This window comes from Lycorma delicatula, chromosome 5, assembly GCF_047948215.1.
Source record: "Lycorma delicatula isolate Av1 chromosome 5, ASM4794821v1, whole genome shotgun sequence".
Taxonomy (NCBI): Eukaryota; Metazoa; Arthropoda; class Insecta; order Hemiptera; family Fulgoridae; genus Lycorma; species Lycorma delicatula.
The window spans coordinates 75,460,646-75,481,357 of record NC_134459.1 but is presented as its reverse complement, the minus strand read 5'-3'; the positions used below and the strand labels follow the sequence as shown (position 1 = coordinate 75,481,357).

Genomic DNA, 20,712 nt, shown 5'->3' with positions numbered 1-20,712 from the left:
CTATTTGTGATATACAAATACTTAAGCCTGTTTGGAATTATGTTATTACTATTTTTAATATTTACAGTTAGTTGAGTTACTATTTTTAAAAGCTACCTAATGATCTAAAACTTCTTACTAAAACAAATTTACTAAAAGTGAAATAACAAGATTTTCTTATGCAAAAGTTGTTATTCTATTGATGGGTTTTTAAATAACACTAGTTAGATGAACATGAATTGTTTTCAAACTCATTTAACATATAGTTAAATAGTTATCAGTTATAATCAATTATAAATTATTTATGTACTGATTTTATTTTCTAATTTTCCTTACCTAGTTGTATCCAATATTTTGTTAAAATTATTATATTTGTTTAGTAACATGAAGTGAAGTATTTCTGTTTTTTCTTTTTCTTTTTTTTTATTAATTTTGTACTTTTGCTGTTCTGGCAAGATTATTCCACAGTTTTCCATAATCCTTCTAGGCAAATTGAGTACACCTGTCGTCTGACATGGTCTGTATAGCGTGTAAAACATTTTTATGATCTGAGTAAAGTATTAACTTATTTCTTGACAGTGAAAAAGAAAACTGGGGTAATTACATGTAAAATTTATAGTTTAATTAATTATTTAAAGCCTAAATATTGTACTTTCAACACAAAAAAGTACGCAGTCAGGATGTAAAGTAAGGTAATTATGTTATTTATTGTAAACATACAGATTATTTTAGAACTCTTTTTTTAACTGTTTAATTTTCTTCTCTTTACATATGTATTACAACTTGTTTAAATGCAGATTGCTGTAAACAAGGATCTAATTTACCAAGTGAAAGTGAAACTTTGGAGGCTATCTATTAATAGTTTTTTTTTTAATTTACAAGTAAATGTACATCGTATTTAAACATTTTGCATTTATCTCACCAAATGTGTCAGTATAATTATTTTATTATATATATTGTGTTTTAAATATTGGACAGAACAATTCGGTCTCTTTTGTTTTAATAAGTCTTTTTTTTCTTTTTTTTACCCATATACACAGAACCAGTTTTAACAAATTCCCATTGATATTAGAATGTACTTATTGCAGTAACATTATTTGTAATGTATTTTCAAGTCTGCAAGTCTAAAATTTATCGTTTGGTCTAACCATTAATTTTATATTTATTTATTTTCCTGTATTGAAAGTGATTCTGATAACCATGTTATTTATGTTTTAATGATCATATATAATTACTGTTATTTATTATTTTGCTATTTAATGATTATTTTATCAAACTGAATTTTCTAAAGGTTTAATGTTTTTTTGTAAATAAAATAATTTGTATTTATGTGTCGCTTCCATTTTTTATAATGCTAGGAATCAAAAGATTCATTTTCTTAATGAATCTTTGGTAATCAGTTTTGAACTAAAACTGGTAATTTATCATTTTAAACGTAAAGTAAACATTTTTATTTGGCAATTCATGTTCATGAGAAGGAATTGACTGGTCATACCCTATAACTTTTCAGAAAATAGCTGGCTTGCATGTCCTAGGCTTTATATAATAGCTGATGACAATAGAGTAGTGCATGTATAAATAAGCTTGTGGATGACAAGTGCAGTTTAGTAGTAGGATTTAATTGAATGCAAAGATGAGGTGTGTACATATATTAAGATTTGTATAATTTAAATACCCTGTGTATCATCTCTGCACTTATTAGAGTAATTTATTGCGTACTAAAGTGCCTATAATCAATGTCGATTGTTTAAATTGGAAAATTTCCATAACAAATCTAGTTTTTGTTTATATCATGTCTGATGAAAAGATCCTTCAAAGGCTTTGATAACAAACATTGTTGAAACAAATAAAGATGAAATTAACAAAGTAAGGTAAATGGAAATTACTTAATTTACAGAAGTAAAACTCAGGATTTTTTTTTGTAAAACAAAAACCAAGCCTTAATATATTAAATATTAAAAACTTTTAAATGCAATTATACTACAGCAGTTTTTTTTTTAGTTTCTGAATGATCATATTTGAAACAGTATAAAGTATGAATGTATTAAGAGAGATTACAAAGTTCAGCTTTATCAGTTAAGCACCTTATGCCCCTGGGTAGGTTTCTTCAACCTTTCTGTAATAAATGAAATCCCTGGACAGTCGTATTGGTAGAGTCATCCTCACAAAACATTAAATAGCAGGTAGATACAGTAACTAAGACTTTTAAAACAAAAGTCCTAAGCATGGATTAAGTGAGCATCCAGCCAAAATCTACAGATTACCACTGAGAGGATAAAAGAAAGGAGTAATAAATGAGAAAGGGGTGGTATTCTACAGAGGAATCACAAAACAAATAAATCCACCCAAACACCTTTTTTCTCTGGGAAGGAGGTGGAAATGCATTTATGCACATTTATTTAATTGCAAATAAATTATTTTTTGTAGAGATACTAAAGAGCCGCCCAAGAACAGGCTTTTATTCTTCTTGAAGAAACATTTTTAGCCAACCTGTTACTGTTAGATGTGGGCCTTTTTTATTTCTCCCCTACAATGTTTTTTTTAAGACTAACTGTTTAAAATTTTACAAATAGTAAAAATTTTATCATTTGCAGAGAAATTATAAATATAATGTAACCAAACTTAACCTACTCTTGCTGCTAGCCAATATTATAATATTATTTCTTATATTATTATATTTATAATATAACCTTTGTTAAAAACTTATTAAATCTAATTTTTAATGTCATTATGTAGGTAAGTTACTAATTTTTCTTAATGATTTTAAATAGTTATTGTTAAAAAACCATTCTGTGGGAGAAACAGAAAAGAACCCAGATGTGTGTTATTTTATCGATCTTCACTATGAACCATACAACTAGATATAAAAAGAAATTAATAACTAATTTTATTGGACCATAGTAAGTAATGATCAGCAGCACTTTCAGTCCAACTGAATTATGTACTTGTAACAGGATTTTTAATCTGGAACATGTATTATCATTGATCAATGTATATTAAACTGGGTTTTAGACACGATGTCAACCTGTACTTGCAACCTGATGATTAATGTTCTGTAACATTGATCAATAACTGTTTTCTAGGTAAGGTGTCAAACTGTACCTGCAACCTGATAGATCTGCAATACGTGAAACATCCCAGGGACTATTTTTTTGGGGATTGAAGGCTTTGAAATAAAGTAAATTGTCAATGATTACATATTATGAGACTTGAAACTTCAATGTTGTTTGACACAGCTTATCATCATTGTCACTAACCAGTCACTCTACACTAGATAATATATTCTTTTACTACTTGAAGCAAATTTATTGTATGCACAATAAAAGTGTTAGTTTTTTAAACTTGCTTAAGACAAAATGATAATTTTATTTTTGAATTGTTTGAATTTTGGAAGGATATTTATGAAAATCTAAAATAAGTAAATCCCATTTAAAGTAAGTTTTATTCTGGCGTCATTCTAGAAAGTTATTAAAAAATAAAATATAGATTAATTGCTTTTATTAATATGAATTTAACATGCATTAATATATGAATTTGCTTTATTTTTTAAATGTTTTAAACTTTTTTCTTATATAATGATTACTTTTTCTACTTACCTGATTATTGAGTCTGCATGTGTTTTAAATTGTGCGAGTCTTAATTTTAAAAGTTAATGAGTTATTTTAAAGACATTGATTATTATATAAACAAAAGTACATAAATGAATGAACTTATAAAATATGTATGAATTTTTATGATACGTAGGGCAATATAATAATATAAATTGGTTTCATAAATTAATACTGCGATAAATTATTCTTTTAACAATGTCCTTGTGAATATCTACTAGTGGGGATTGCAATATTTTGTGAATGAATTTTGAAGATATAATTTTCAATTTGTTGAAAATGTTCAAAGAGAGAGATAAGGTTTTTATCAAAAATGTTAGTAGAATTATCTGCTAACTGCGTAAAATTATTCAGTCATAAGAAAATTAAAATACTGTTGGTGGATTAAGTAGTAGCAAGAAGACAAAATTTATCTTTATTTTATTTTGTTTGTTAATATTTTTTTTGAATATATATATTATTATGAAGGAACTGGTTAGTACAAGCTTGAAGTTGTTTGCAATAAATTTGATAAATTTCATTATTGTAATTGCAGTGTGTGAATGCAGTTCAATAATTGACCCAGTAAATAAAAAATATACATTCTCAAAAATAAATAAAATAAAAGTATTAATAAACAATATGATTAATAAAATAACAGAGAAACTGAATTTCTAGTTAGGTTTGGTTAATTGAGAGAATAAGACAAACTCAAAATTTAGATTTTATTTAAAGCATGGATGCCATAAAAATTAAGTGCAAGTTGTGCAATACAAAAAAGATATTGAAAATTTACTGAAATGAGAGAATATGTTAATGATTTAAAATAAATGAAAATAAAAGCTTAAAATTTTGTAAATAAGTATTATTCATTTGATGCGTAATAAAAACAATGCTCATCTAATTCAAGAGGTGGTAATGGAACAGCTGTTCAGTAATGAAGTGTGTTACTTATATTTAACCTCCTTCCTAGTCTCTGATTAATATTACATCACACACTTTGTTAACAAAAAGTGCTCTTAAGATAATATTATTTTCTTTATTATTGCTCTGCTTCATTTTCTTTTGTAATATTATTTGCAGTACATTTACATAAAATTGGGCACTCATAGATTTATTTGAAAGGATGATCATTATATTAATGCAATTAATATCATACCATAATTTCTAAAGTTATTGTAACATTTTTTTGTTATTGAAGGTTATTTTAGTGTAAATGTAATTTTATTTCACTCTGTATGGTATTTGGCAATTTTTTTTAGTTTATAATTTTTTAGAAAGTTATCTTAAAAGTGAAGATATTAAATAATGATAATAAATGGTTGTACTAATCTGAAATGAGAAACTGTAAAAATAATTGTAATATAAAAGTTCATTACCAGTCAATTTTTAAAAACTGATATCTAATATGTAACTGAAAAGTAAAGAATAATGAAAGATAAGTTATGGTAGTTATAGGTTTAGGAAAATACATTTTTAAGTTTAACAAATGCCTCACCTATATCCTGTTCAAAATTGTAAGATGATGATATCGAAAAAAATGTTGTTTAACTGAAACACATCTATCAAAATGTTATGATAGCGTGTTCTTTTTTTGTTTCTCCTAGTAATTAGAAGCTTGTATAAAATTAATTTTTCTCAACTTAGAAGGGATATTAATCTGTTGCTTAATACAGTCTGTTACTGTCTTTCTTAATGCTGTATGCCTATAAAGCAACCGTAGTACAAGAGATACTAGTTATAAGTTTTTTGTATAAGATTAATGATTAACAGAGTTAAAATGTTTTAGGGCTGAGTGTCTACTGTATTTCTATAGGCTTGTATCATATTTCGATCAGTAAAGAAAGCAATGGGGAACACTCTTTACTTTCCCTTGTAATTCTGCCACGAATGTTTGTTATTCTTAAGAAAAACATTTTCAGGACTAACACGTATTTGTAACAATTTGTTTGGCACCTAATAGACAGAAGTTCAAATTGTTACCATACATATGATATTTATTAAGTTTAATTATATAATACTATTAATTGCATTGAAGATTAATATTAATATATTATAATAATTAGTATAATTACAAAATTTTGGATAATAAGAAATTGAGAGGATTTAAGTAATTATAGAAATTATGTCTTATTCAAAAATATGTTTTACAGTGTATAATTTCTAGGCTATTGAATTGGAATATGATAAAATTAACCTTTATGTTTAGCTTGAAGGAAAATGAGATTGTTTGAATTTAATTTCTTAAGCAGAGTGTATTCTTAATATTTTTTGGCGCGCGCGCGCGTGTGTGTGTGTGTGTGTGTGTAAAGCTTACATAATGTTGATTTAATTGAAGTAACCTCATCAGGCATGGTTAGCAAATTGATTTTTATTTTATGAGCTGCTGGCATCATTACTTGTTACCAACAAAAAGTTCATTGACAATAAAAATCCTGTTAAATGTTGAGCAGTTCCATCCTTATCACAGAAACCTTGACAAAGTTACAGGTTTAAAATAATAAAAAAAGTGTTGGTCTACAGTACCTTGCATATAAATATACATAACATTAATATTAATTATATATATGCCAAAAATTGAAGCTTCTCGCAGGAAACCCCAACTTATTTAGTAGTGCTGAAACCTCATTCTTCAGAGCAGAATTATCTGGCTGAAATATTCAAAATTCCAAGCCCAATTCCTGTGGAGGCTGTTATTTATTATTATTAATAATAACATTCATATTAAAAAGCTCAAAATTTGTGTTCATTTATTTGTTTGACGGATTATATTTATATTTTTTATATTACTTATATTATTTTCCCTTTATTCATCAGTAAATTTTTTTCCATGTGCCACAGGACTTGTCATATGTGTTTTGAACTGACACATGAGTGGTTCTTTGTATGTAGCCCCTCTGCCTCTTGCACTTTTGCACTGTCACTTACAAAATGTATTTTAAAAGGATGAAAGCAGTATAAAAAGAGTTATGAATTTTTAACTGGTAATCGTAGAATGACCGCAGGACTTGTTCTACTGTATTGAAATGAAAATTGTAGAATATCTCTAGTATACATATTTAACATTTTATTAATAAAATTTAACTGTCAAAATCATTTAAAAAACAGAAATTATATAAGTTATTCTTTTCTTGTTGATTGTTTAAGAAAATAAGGAAATTTGTACTAAATATCAGAAAACTAAACTCTTATTGGCTGGAAATGTCTGATTTTATTTTTCATACCGGAGTTAATGAAACCTTTTTGCTGTTGAATTACCACAGAATGAATATAGACTAAATGCAGTATATTTATTAGTGGTTCATGAGAGTAAAATCGATACAATTAAAATTTATGTATTTATAAAATTTTCTACAATAGTCTATAAAGTAAATAATAAATTGTAATAAATAATTTATTACAAATGGTGAAAACTGGACACATTGACAGCAGTGAAATGCAGCATGAATATAGTTTGTTTATGTCTAGTGTAAATTTATCTAGGCTATATAATATTTTTTTCTTCTGTATTTTATAAACATTTTTCTCTCAGTATATTGTATTAAATTCTTAAAGGTTATTACACATTTTGATTTCTCCATACAGTTCACTCATTTTTAGCATGATTTACTTGGAATACACAATCGTACAACAACCCAGCTAAAACAACAGTTTTTTTTCTTTTTTTTAAGTTTGCCATGCTTTTACATTTAATATTGTAAAATAATTATTTTATGGTAAACTTTTATGCCTTTTAAAGGAAATTAGGTCTAAAAAGGGGGAAATTCTTCTGTCTATTCTATTAATTAAAATTTAAATACAGGCTTTGGTCAAGTGTTGAATGACCACCAAATAAATGCATGCTGCTTTGGAACTGAAATGTGGTTTTTGTACTCCTAATAGATGACAGTAGTTCTTGATTTTAATTTATCTTCATGTGACACCTTGCTTAGATTTAATTTTTAGGAAATTCAGTAGAAGAATGCATTTATCAGCGTTGCTACAACTAAAAATACTTTACACATTTATATTTTATTATCAAAACTAAAAACGCATAAGTTTGTATTAATTATGATGTATATCAAAACATGATTCAACATTTTTAATTTTAATAACTTTTTTATGATAAACTTATTGCTTTCTACTGAAACAATAATAGTATTACTAATAGTTGTAAAAGAAGACCTCTATCTGTTGTTTTGAGGCTCCTTAAAGTTCAGAATTACTGAAATATTTGTTAAAAGGAATGTTCTATGTTTTGGCCCCTGTTTATCTTATATCTTATGAATAGTTTTGCCTAGATTATGTTATAAGAAGTTGTTTAATAGGGAATTGGTTTTATTATAATATTTATTTAAAAAACAGGAGGTCTGGACCTAATTTTCATTTAATATCTACCACACTTATGAATTAGATTCTTGTTAAGATTTTTTACTTTTTTTATAGATCAACCTTTTATTTTTAGATTAGTTTACTTTAAATCAATTAGCCGAGAGAGAACACTTCACAATTATTAGTGTTACTTGGATAATACAATCACATCCTTAAAACTTTGATCCCACACTGTTAAACTAGTTGTGAATTAGTGTTCCAGCAATTTTTTTGCAATATTTACTTAGGTAGTGTAAAAGTACTTACCTATCTTTTTTTTTAGTTTTCAATATTTTATCACTTTAATAAACACATTTTTGAAAAAAATAGATTTTGATTTTGTAAATGTATAACTTTATGTGAAAAGATAAAAACCAGGAACCCATAAAATTTAAAACTATTACTTGAAATTATTGTAACTAATACACATCTGTAAAATCAATAAATTTTAAGGTAGAAAATTAAAATTATATCACCTTTCACGTGCTAAATTGTTAAGCATTTTTGTTTATGCAAAATTTTGTAATAGGGTGGCTATACACAAACAGTTTTTTTCCTTGGCAGAGAATATCTTGTAGTATCTTGGCTTCATAATGAGGGTCTTCATTTGTATCATCTGCCTCACTTTCAGACCCAGAATTGCCATGATATTCCTTAAAATACTTGTAAATTTCACGTTCACTTAGTCATGACATTGTTTTGAAAAAATCCCAAATAATTATTTTGAAAAAAATATCAATTATTTTTCTTGAAAAAGAATAATATGTAGTTAGTTCTTCGTATAACCACCACCAGGAAACAGGTTTAAACAATGCCACAAACAGAACTGCAAATGATATAGAACAGTAACAAACCTTTTTTTTTTGTAGAATATTATGGCAGTACTAAACAGAATCGTTACATTCTCCATCTGCTAGAATCCAGAAAACACCAAACAAAATATCATTCTTTGTATTCTAAAAGTCTGTACTTTGGTATAGCTTGGCATTCATTTAGATTCATTACAATTCTGAATGCTTCCAGTTGTGCACAGGCATGGTAATTTAGACCATTTTATGCGCTCAAACATAGCATAGAAGTGTTAAAAACATAAATTTTATAAAAATTTGAATTTTTACTTTTTCAACATATTGTCATTATAGTTGAAAAATTTTCAAATTAAAGGACTGTACGTATGTTCAATATCATATCATAGCAATGTTGTAGGTGTCATGACAAGTTGCTCCAGAGCCAAGCATGTAATTGCATAAACCACATCAATGCTTATCAGAAACATGGGCCATGTAATGCTCATCATTTCTCTTGGTGAAGCAGCAGTATATTTTACTTTAGATGCTTTACATGTGTCACAGCCATAAGAAAAACTGGTATAAATAGCATAAAAAAACAAATTAATGTATCCCTTTCTGTTTTTAAAGAATTATATGTTTTCAATCAACTCATATGTGGAGATTAAAGGATTTAAAAGGTAATAAAAGTCTCCATCTTGAAAATATTTTAAAATTATTATTGTTATTAGATGTTCAACTTTTTCACAGAAGTTAAGAACAAATTTATAATTTTTAAGAATTAACTTTTTATTTAAAAAGCCTTAAGTACGAGGAATATTCATAATGTACGGGCCGTCGGCTTATATTTAAATATTAGCAGATCTGAACGCAGTTTCTCGCATCTAGGGCCATCTATTGGCTATTTACGACGCCACTGCAGTTGTTTTGATTCCGTAGTCGTTTGCCTGCCGATGAATTCAGATCGCAATGTCCGCGACAATCGTTTCTCCCGCCAAGAAAGGCGGGAAGTGCGCGCCTTTCTTGGGGGCAAAAAGATCTTCAGCTGCTGAAATTCATTGGGAGTTGTGCCTAGTGTATGGACCTACAGCAATGAGTGAAGGAAAGATTAGAAAATTGTGTCGAGACTTGAAAAATGGCCGTACAAATGCGCATGACGAAGGGCGGAGTGGCAGGCCCAGTATTCAGACCGACGAAATCGTTAAACAAGTGAACCGAAAACTGCGATGTGATCGGCGATTTACGGTTAGTGCTCTGGTTGATCCGCATGTTGGATGCACCTCTATCTACACGATTGTCGCAGAAAAGCTAATATATCACAAATCGTGTGCAAGATGGGTACCGAAAATGCTCACTGATCAACACAAAGAGCAAAGAACGTGCAGTGGACGAGCGTTTTTGGACCGCTATCGACAAGATGGAGATGACTCGTTTTCCCATGTTGTTATGGGTGACGAGACGTGGATATCTTACACCAATGTAGACTCAAAACAACAGTCAATGCAGTGGTGCCTATCAAGTTTTCCAAAACCGAAAAAGTTTAAGAAATCAACGTACTTGAGTCGAAAAATGTTGGATAAGGTTTTTGGGAACGAAAATGGCATGATTTTGGTTGATTTTTATGGTACTTAGATCAACAATTACAGCTGACGTGTACTGCGAAACGCTCACCAAATTGAAACGTGCGATCCAAAATCGACGACGCGGGAAACTGTCGTCCGGCGTAATCTTCCTTCACGACAACGCGCATCCTCAGGCCCCACTGCCTTAACAAAGAAGAAGATTCAAGATTTTCGTTGGGAACGTTTTGATGACCCTTCATATAGTTCCGACCTTGCACCTAGCGACTACTTCCTCTTCTTGCATTTGAAAAATTGGCTTGGTGGACAACGGTTTGAAAACGACGAGTTCTCGTCAACGACGGCCGTTGTCAACTGCTTCAGTTCCCAGGCGGCGAACTTCTATGCAAAGGGTTAAAGGAACTGATGCAGCATTATGAAAAGTGATTAGAACTGAATGGCGATTATGCTGAAAAGTGAAGTAGATGTTTATTTGTTTTTTTTTGTCTTCAGTCATTTGACTGGTTTGATGCAGCTCTCCAAAATTCGCTATCTAGTGCTAGTCGTTTCATTTCGGTATACCCCCTACATCCTACTTCCCTAACAATTTGTTTTACATATTCCAAATGTTGCCTGCCTATACAATTTTTTCCTTCTACTTGTCCCTCCAATATTAAAGTGACTATTCCAGGGTGCCTTAATATGTGGCCTATAAGTCTGTTTCTTCTTTTAACTATATTTTTCCAAATGCTTCTTTCTTCATTGATTTGCCGCAACACCTCTTCATTTGTTACTTTATCCACCCATCTGATTAGTAGATATATAGTAAACTAAAACTGTAAGAAAAAACCTTTTCTCACAAGTTAATTTTTTTAATGACCAAACAGCCTTTACTGTTTGAATATATACAATTATAATAATTGTATTATTATAATGTATTATTATAATACATATAATTTATATGTATGAGTATGCCTTGTATTTCATTAGAGGTGTTTTTAAACTATATTTCAATGATTGATATAAAGGTACAAAAGCGCCTTAATAAAAAATTGCATTTGTTCTAATTTTTAATTTTAGTTAAGTAATTAATTTAATACATCATTCTAAAACACATATGTTTGTTTTGTTTTTTTTTTTAATAATAAAAAGCTTTTTACATCGGGGAAGATATTAATTTTAGTCTGTTCTTAAATGGTAGGAAAGTAAATATGAATAGTCAGCTTTTTTTATTTGTATTAATATATAATTTTGTAACTCATGTTCATAAGTATAGGACTTTCAGAAAGAACTTAATTAAAGTGAGTGTGGGAATATTTTAAACTGTATTTTTCTCTTAAGTTTTTAAGGTACTTTATTCCTTTCTTATTACATTAAGATGTATATATATCTAAAGAAGTGTTTTAACAAAAACTTCTAGTAGTGAAATTTTTCAATATTTCCAGTATAGAAAAAAATGATTTAATTCTGTAAATAATATTAATTTTATGGTTTTTATTACTTGAACAACCATTGTGAATTAACTTTTTGTATATAGCCTTAAATTTTTGAAATAATTGATTTAATATGTACTGATGTAAGGAAAATTCCCTCTCTGTGTATGTATGTAGCCATGCGCATTTTAATTTCAGCATTTCTTTCCTTCATATATAACCATTAAAAAAAAAATTATGTACACTATGTTTATTTTGTTTTGCAGAAGTGCAATCCTCGGAACAAGAGGATCTTTTCATCAGGAAATTACGGCAATGCTGTATTTCATTCGATTTCATGGATCCTATGGCCGACCTGAAAGGTAAAGAAATGAAGCGTGCCACACTGAATGAACTAGTCGAATACGTTTCAACAGGAAGAGGTGTCCTTACTGAACCTGTGTACCCAGAGATTATTAAAATGGTATTATTTTATATTCATTAACATTTAGTTTTGTTTTAGTTGCATAATTGAAAGTTTCAGAAAGATAAAGAATAAAACCAATTTGGCTTGGGCTAATAATTTTGTTAATTTTTAACTGTTGCCATTGGAGACTCAAGGGCATCTTCTTAATTATTTATATTTTCTTTTATTGATATGTATTTATTAGTTATTTGTTTCATTATTAAAATTCAATAATTGGTATTAATTCATAACATTGTACACTAAATGATTTCAATGTTTAATTTAATTTTAAAGTAATTTTGCTTGATTTCCTTTGGTGATAATTTCATTTCATCTTTTATTTATTTTTTTTAGAGATATTTTGACCTCCAGTGAGTTGCATTACTTTTAAAAAGTTATTGAATTAGGTTGAGAATAATTTCATCATAAGATTCAAGCTTTAACTCTTCTTTATTAATAAAATTTTTCATATTTTGCTCTAATTTAATGAAATATTATATCTTAGCTTTATGCTTTAATTCATTAAATTGCATGTTATAGAAACAGAAGTAATTTTAGTGTATTTTTAATGCAATCAAATTATCTTTTTACATTTTCAAAAATGAATATTTGCCTTGAGGTTAGAGGTTTCTTTTTCCTTGGAAGTTGTCTTCAAAGTTAAATTAAATATCAAATCTTAAAACTATTTTTTTTTTTAACGCTTGACTGTTATAAATTATGTAACAAAAATTTAATTATGTAACGGTGACTAGCTGTCATAATTAATCATTAATACAAGCAGTATTATTTGATATTGAATTAACTAAAAAAAATTTATTGAGTTTACCTGAATTGTTATTTTTCTTTATGAAGTTTCCCATTGTTTTTTACTTTGTTGTAAATTTCTTGGACAACTTTGTAATCATAAAATTTGGAAGAAAACTTAATAAAACTTATTCCTTTGATATATCTGACAGAATTTTCTTCTTATTACTTTTTTCCACATTTTATTTCATTTTAAATACCAATTTTTGCTTCTTTTGGTATTGTTATTGAGTAAATCCATATGTTTTCAGTCAACGTAGATATTGAATAATAATATCTTCTTTCCCCGAATAGTGGAATATCAATTTAAAATTTGTTATTCGTTCAATGTAAGAAAAAAACTTGATGTAAGAAAAAAAATCTTTGAAAGAATTTTGAGTTATATGAGCCTTTGTAACTTTAATAAATACAGTTTCATTAGGAAAAAATATTACATGTGTTTTAACTTATTTCAGTTTCAAATGCAGTTAACAAGTTGTAGGTATATGTAACATTAATAAAATAGTTTTAATTACACTTTGCAACTGCTCTATCATAGGAAGTTCAAGTAAAAAATGTTTTTACTCTGTGTCAATTTGAATACTTGAATAATTAAAAAAAATATATATATTATCTCTTAATAGTTTGTAAACTCAATTTGGTTTTGAACTTGTTCACTCTTGATCTGACCATTCCTAAAACCCTTCCCTCACCTTTCTAATATTTAAACATGCAGATTTATTAATTCAAGCACTCTTTCCCTTGACCTCTCCGAACCTTTAGGATATAGACTTTCACAGAAATAATGCACTACTGAATGTATTAAGTTAAATCCATTCTTATTATAATCGATTCTTCATTTAACATTTTTGACCCTCCTAAGTAATATATAAAAGTTAAAAAAATTTTTCTGTTTTACTTTAAATTTACTTTACTAACCAACCATTATTCAATTTTTATCGCAAACAAAAAATTATTATTATTTATGAACTAGATTTTTTGTTACACTAAATGATTTCACTTTTGTTTGATTTCCCTTGGTTACTATTTTTTTTTAGATATATTTTGATCTCCAGTTAGTTGCATTTGTTTTAAAAAGTTATTGAATTAGGTGGAGAATAATTTCATCATAAGATTCAAATCTTGACTCTCCTTAACTTAGTATTATACTTAAGTATTAGTTATATGCTTTAATTCATTAATGCTTTAATTCATTAAATTGCATTTTATAAGAAAGAGAAGCCATTTTAATTTATTTTTAATTCAATTAAAATTAAAAGTCAGATAGAAAATGTTCTAAGAGAAGCAGTGCTTTGAAAAAACCTCATTAGATCAGAGATTATAAAGATTGTCAGCTTACTAAAACTAATTTCAGTAGAATGTGATCATGATATGGCTTTAGGAAACAAATTATTTGGAACTAAATTTTCTGCTACTAGGCTGTGATAAAATTAACAAGCATAGCCAAAAGAATGGCAAAATCAACTGACAATGACAACAATACTAATTATATTCTAACTGGTTTAGCTATGTAAAATGTCTATAATAAAAACTCTTTATTGATTATCTTAATTATTACCCAAGTAATGCTTTGTTTTTTATTTTTTTAATATTGTAATTTATTCAAAATAAACTAGTATAAGTAAATAATTACAGCAACATAATGTTGCTGTAATTACACTTTTAAAGATAAGTTGTTTAAGAGCTTGTCTGTCTTACTTTTTCAAAAAAGTCCAGAAAATTACTCTTAACAATTTACTTTATTTTTTATATGATAATTTCTGTTAGTTAGACTGTTATCTTTTTTCTCCTCATCAGCTCTGGTAATAGAAGCTGATAATTCATGAATTATTTCCTGATGTTCAAGAAGATTGAACATCAGGAAATAAAGGAAATTGTCTCATAATTTATAGTAAGTAGTTTAACAGAGGTGATGAAAATGCACTGTATGCTGTAGGAAGTCTTAGAGTAAGAAAAATTTATTACATTCAAAATCTTAAAATTTTTAGTCCATGATTATATGTTCTGAACAGATTTATTATGTTACAATTATGTAGTGTTTACAGGAGTAAGAAAAAATATATAGGAATGGTTGATTTATAGTTACGTAATGAAATTCCATGATATGGTTAAACTGTACCAGTAAATAATATTCTAAAGCATGAAGAATGATATTTTTTTAAAGCAGGAATGATCTTCTAAAGTCAATGCATGAAATATAATAAGGTTGTTAAGGGTTACTAATTATGAATATTGTGGCCTGAGTTATGAATTGAAGTCTAGCCAATAGATTTGTCATTTAAAATGCTGACTCAATGTTAAGCTGAAAATTTATAAATTTTAAGTTAGTAGTCATTAAAAATATTGGTATATTAATAATAAATAAAACTTGTTGGTTGGATGTGTTTTAATAATAATTTCTTTCTTCGATATTATAGTATAGATATAGATATTATACTATAATATTTAGATATTCTCATTTCTGTGTTGTTAGTACAACAAATTCTGTAAGTATGTCTCATTTTTTTTCAATGTGTTTGGTAAGACTTTCTTTTGTTGTTTACTTGCTCATAGAGAATTTTAGTAAAACTTCACAGAAATGATTAAAGAAAAAAGATAATATGTATATATATATATATATATATATATATATATATATATATATATATATATATATATATAGAAAAGGTTTTTTATTTTTTCACCCATGTTGATATTTTTTTTATATCCAGATCTCTGCAAATCTATTCCGAACCCTACCTCCAAGTGAGAATCCAGACTTTGACCCTGAAGAAGATGACCCAACGCTTGAAGCAGCTTGGCCACATTTATCAGTAAGTTGCCTCTTCTTTTTTTTAAATTATAATTTCTAGTAAATTGATAGATTCATTTATTTTTTTTATTCAACTATTTTCCAAAACTCTTATGAGTTGAGTTGAGGGGTAGTAGGAAAACAAGGAGTTTACAGTCTGGGTTGTGAGAATTTCAATATGATATATGTCTGCATGACCAATTGTAAATTCTCTATTCATGCAAAAGAACACATGGACAGTATTAAAAACAATAAACCAGAAAATTCCAACTTAGCTAAACATATATTAGATGATGGTCATACAAACAGTCCTTACATACAATACTTTTATGAAAATCTTAGGCATTTCTTTCAATTAATAATTAATTTTTTATTAGATTTTTATGATTAATGAGCAAAAATTTTTTAAAGATTATAAATTGTTTGAGCAAAAATTTTTTAAAGATTATAAATTGTTTAAACATGCCCTAAATATAGATATAAAGAAATAATGATTTAATCAAATAAAACATCATTTCTGATAACATAGTTTTCCTTTTAATTACATTTCAACCCACCAGAGTATCTTTCACCAGAGTAAATTGATAGATTCATTTATTTTTTTTATTCAACTATTTTCCAAAACTCTTATGAGTTGAGTTGAGGGGTAGTAGGAAAACAAGGAGTTTACAGTCTGGGTTGTGAGAATTTCAATATGATATATGTCTGCATGACCAATTGTAAATTCTCTATACATGCAAAAGAACACATGGACAGTATTAAAAACAATAAACCAGAAAATTCCAACTTAGCTAAACATATATTAGATGATGGTCATACAAACAGTCCTTACATACAATACTTTTATGAAAATCTTAGGCATTTCTTTCAATTAATAATTAATTTTTTATTAGATTTTTATGATTAATGAGCAAAAATTTTTTAAAGATTATAAATTGTTTGAGCAAAAATTTTTTAAAGATTATAAATTGTTTAAACATGCCCTAAATATAGATATAAAGAAATAATGATTTAATCAAATAAAACATCATTTCTGATAACATAGTTTTCCTTTTAATTACATTTCAACCCACCAGAGTATCTTTATATTCTTTCAGTATACTTTTAGAATGCAAACAGTCATGAGAAGTATTTTAATTTTTTAACTTAATTATAAAATTTTAACTCTTGATGATGGTTTTGAAATAAACTGAAAGATCTCGAGTCACACTTACTTTGCTAGTAAGGTGGATTTCCATTTTTTCAATAATTTATTTAATATATCAGCGGTAACCATGTTTGAGAAATTGATTGTCAGTCCCACTTAACTATTATCGTAAACATATCAGTATAACATTAAAGGGATATATTTCTTTTTAATGTTTTTTTTAGTGCATAATCATTAAATATGCAAGTAAAAAGTTAATTACTTTAGCCTAGTAAAATTTAAACAATTGAAATTAATCTTTTGATAGTATGAAGTACAGTAAGGCCCAATAACAAACTAAAAACATTTGAAAAAATGAAAAATTTATTAACGGTTTCAAATACATATTTACTTTATTTTTCTGTATAATCACCATTTCATTCCATACATTTTTGATATCATGAAACTTTTTCAAATCCACTGCTGCCACCTGGGGATTATAGCCACTTTCGCACCAAAATATTCAAATCTTCACTTTCCTCAAATTTTTGAAACACAAGCTAGTTTTTGAGGGATAGGAAGAGATTGTATTCGCTAGGCACGAGATCAGGACTGTAAGGGGATGATAAAACATCTTTCACCCAAATTTTTTAATTGTTTGTTATCAGTGCAGCCGTGTATGATGTGCATTATCATTAAGAAGAACAGTTCCTGATCTCAGCAATTCCCTGTCCGTTTTGAATGGTATGATACAGTTCAGAAAGCGTTTCACAATAGGCTTGTGATGTGATGGATGTTCCAGGTTCCATGTAATCAATCAAAAGCACATCCTTTTGGTCCCAGAATGCAATTGTCATGATACTGGGCTTGTTTGAATTTTTTCAATTTAGGTGAACCAGAATAACAGTTTCAGCATTGATGTATGAAATTCCTGTTTCGTCACAGTGACAGTATCTGGGTAAAAATTGTTGTGGTTAAAGCAGTCAAGAAAATCACTTGCAGATGTTCTGTGATTTTTATGAGGACTTATCAACATTTTTGGCACCAATCATGCTTACAGTTTACAGTAGTCTGTAGTTTCAGTTCTATCTAGAGCAGAGTGTCATTTTCAATAATGTTGTCTTTAAAACGTCTAGAAATTCTAGAGAAGATTGCTAATTGTAAAGTGACGATTTTATCTTACTTTTGCATTTACACATTCAACAAGATCATCAGTGTGGAGACTGGGCCTGCCACTTCTCTGTTCATCATGAACATTTGAACAGCCTTCCTTAAATTCACAATACTATTGCCTCACTTTTCCTTCACCCATTGCAATAGACCCATATGTTTCACGCAGTTGACGTAGAATTTCAGCAACATTATGTCTTCTTGCGTTTAAAAATTTAATGACTAATCAAACTTCACAACTGGCCTGATTTGTTATTACTGCACCCATTTCAACGTACTGTTCCACAAAGACAAACAGAAATGAACTGCCTGCAATGTGGCAGTTATGTGCCCAACGGACAAAGTTATTGTGCATGCGTGAACCAATCATTTTTGCCAATTGCTAACTCATCGGCTCTTACTTTTGAATTACGCTTCTTATGTATATTTAATGTTGTATTATAGTGTTTCATTGTATTGTCATGCTACAGAATTACCTTGCCATGGAGAAGTTTAGAAAACCACTTGATAACAGAAAAATGAATATCAACATCTCAAAAAATAATGTACTAAAATGCTACAGATAATTTTATTTTTATTTATTTACTGATGTAAAAGTATTTACAACAAATAAATATTTTTGAAGTCAGTTTTTGAAGCCAACACAAGTTAAACAAAAAAAACCTATGATCTATATAAAAATCCTACTTCAATGTAAAATTGGTAATAGAATGGTTAAAATTGGTAAAATTGTTATACTGCAATAAAATAAGATCTACAAAAATGTGATATAAGAATAAAATGTGACATAAGAAAAATATCATTTAGAGTACTTTATAGCAGGGGAGAAGAATATGTCTGAACCCACAAATGTGATCGGGAGAAATTTCACGGAAATATCAACCGATGTTAATTCCACATAATTTTTACAATTATTAACTAGAATAATTTATCTTGTAACAAGTTTTGAAAAGAAACATTCATCCTGTTGAGTATTAGGCATAATGAGAACAAAAGTAGCAACGTCATTCCTGATGAGCGATGACTTGTATACTCAAATCACAACAGGCAAGGGACGTATTACTGATAACCGATAAAGACAAATTATGATCATCAGTGTGCGTACGCGCCTCGTTGCTTCTAATGTACTATTCGTTTAGTTGCTTTTGGGTAGGCAGTAGTGTTTCTTTGTTTTTATTAGTTGGGCGGCTGCAAGTGTATTGTTTTCTTTTAATAGTGTTAGGTGATAAACACATTTTACAGTATAGTGAGTATAAAATATTGTAATTGTATATTAATTAACAAAGTCGATATTTAAAAGTAAGCAAGATATAAACTGTGCGATTTGTGACTGGTAGACATGATAAACTTGGAAATCATTTTGTTAATAAACACTCAAATGAAAAACCAAGAACTAATTAAGTGAATGTAACCCATGTATTATTATTACTTCTCTTTTTATAACTTATCAAATAGAATAAATTGGTCGGTAAAACTTAATAAACCCTTGCCTTAGTTCTGAGGAGATTTCAGAGCAAAAAAAATTGTGTTTGGGGGAAATTTCAGTGGTCTGAACATTTTCTGCTCCCCTGCTTTATAGATGCTTTGGTACATATATTATCAGAAAGTATACATGCTTTGGCGAACTCAAGATGAGGTATGATCATGAGATGCTCTCTCTTATATACTCTTGAGATCCCATTTTACATGTGGGAATCTGATTAAGCAGTCTAGCAGTCAGTTGAGGAACTAACTTTACATAAATTTATGTTTAATTTGTGGTGGCTAGCACCAACTTCAAAAATAGTTATTTGTTGTAAATACTTTTAGTTAGTAAATAAAAATATAATTATTAGTAACATTTTAGTACAGTTAATATTTGAAATCTGTTTTTACGAGAGGTTATCTCTAAAGTAAAGATAATTTCCAAAGACGGTCTAAACTAAAGACTGTTGTAAAAAAATTTATTCTGAAAACTTTATAAATAGTTTTTATTTCTCTAAACTACATACCTTATACTACTTATCTATATAATTGCCACATGAATTAAAGCATTAATTGTAGCGATACACCAGCTTTAATATACAGTCATCATATTCTTCTGCCACCAGTTCATTTAGCCACTGATTAACAACAATTTTAAGTTCATTGTCACTTGCAAATTGCTTACCACTTAAAAATTTTTTCAATTTCCCAAACAAATGGTAATCAGAAGAAGCTAAGTCCAGACTATATGGTGTGTGATCATAAATTTCCCATCCAAATATTCTTTGTAAATCACGTGTCGGACCCGCAACATGTAGACATGCACTATGATGCAGCAGGACGATGCTGTCGGTTAACTGCCCACGTAGCTGATTTTGAATTGGGCACTGTAACTTATGTAGAGTTTCACAGTAGGCTTTTGCATTTATAGTCGTTCCACGTGGCATGAAATCAATAAGCGGTATTACAAACTAATCCCAAAAGACTGGCCATCAGTTTACGTCCAAATGGCTATGGCTTTACCTTATTTGGTCTGGTTGGTGATTGAGGATGATGCCATTCACTTGACTGCCGTTTTCTCACTGGTGTGTTATACAAAATCCATATTTCATTGCCAGTAACAATTGAATTCAGGAACTCATCACATTTTTCTGTGTAGCACATAAAAATTCCAAAGCAGAATCCCATTTGGATTTTTTTTGTGACGTTCCTTTAA

At 28.3% G+C, this 20,712-nt stretch overlaps 1 protein-coding gene across 3 annotated transcripts in view; it reads left to right on the top strand.

The window, feature by feature from the left end:
* Positions 1-20,712, top strand: part of wdb (serine/threonine-protein phosphatase regulatory subunit widerborst) — a 272,723-nt gene that overhangs the window by 226,841 nt on the left and 25,170 nt on the right. For all 3 annotated transcript variants that reach the window (XM_075366410.1, XM_075366411.1, XM_075366412.1), the window contains exons 2-3: positions 11,963-12,159; positions 15,657-15,758. In XM_075366410.1, coding sequence (XP_075222525.1) covers positions 11,963-12,159; positions 15,657-15,758 — 299 coding nt within the window. The remainder of the gene's footprint in view (positions 1-11,962; positions 12,160-15,656; positions 15,759-20,712) is intronic.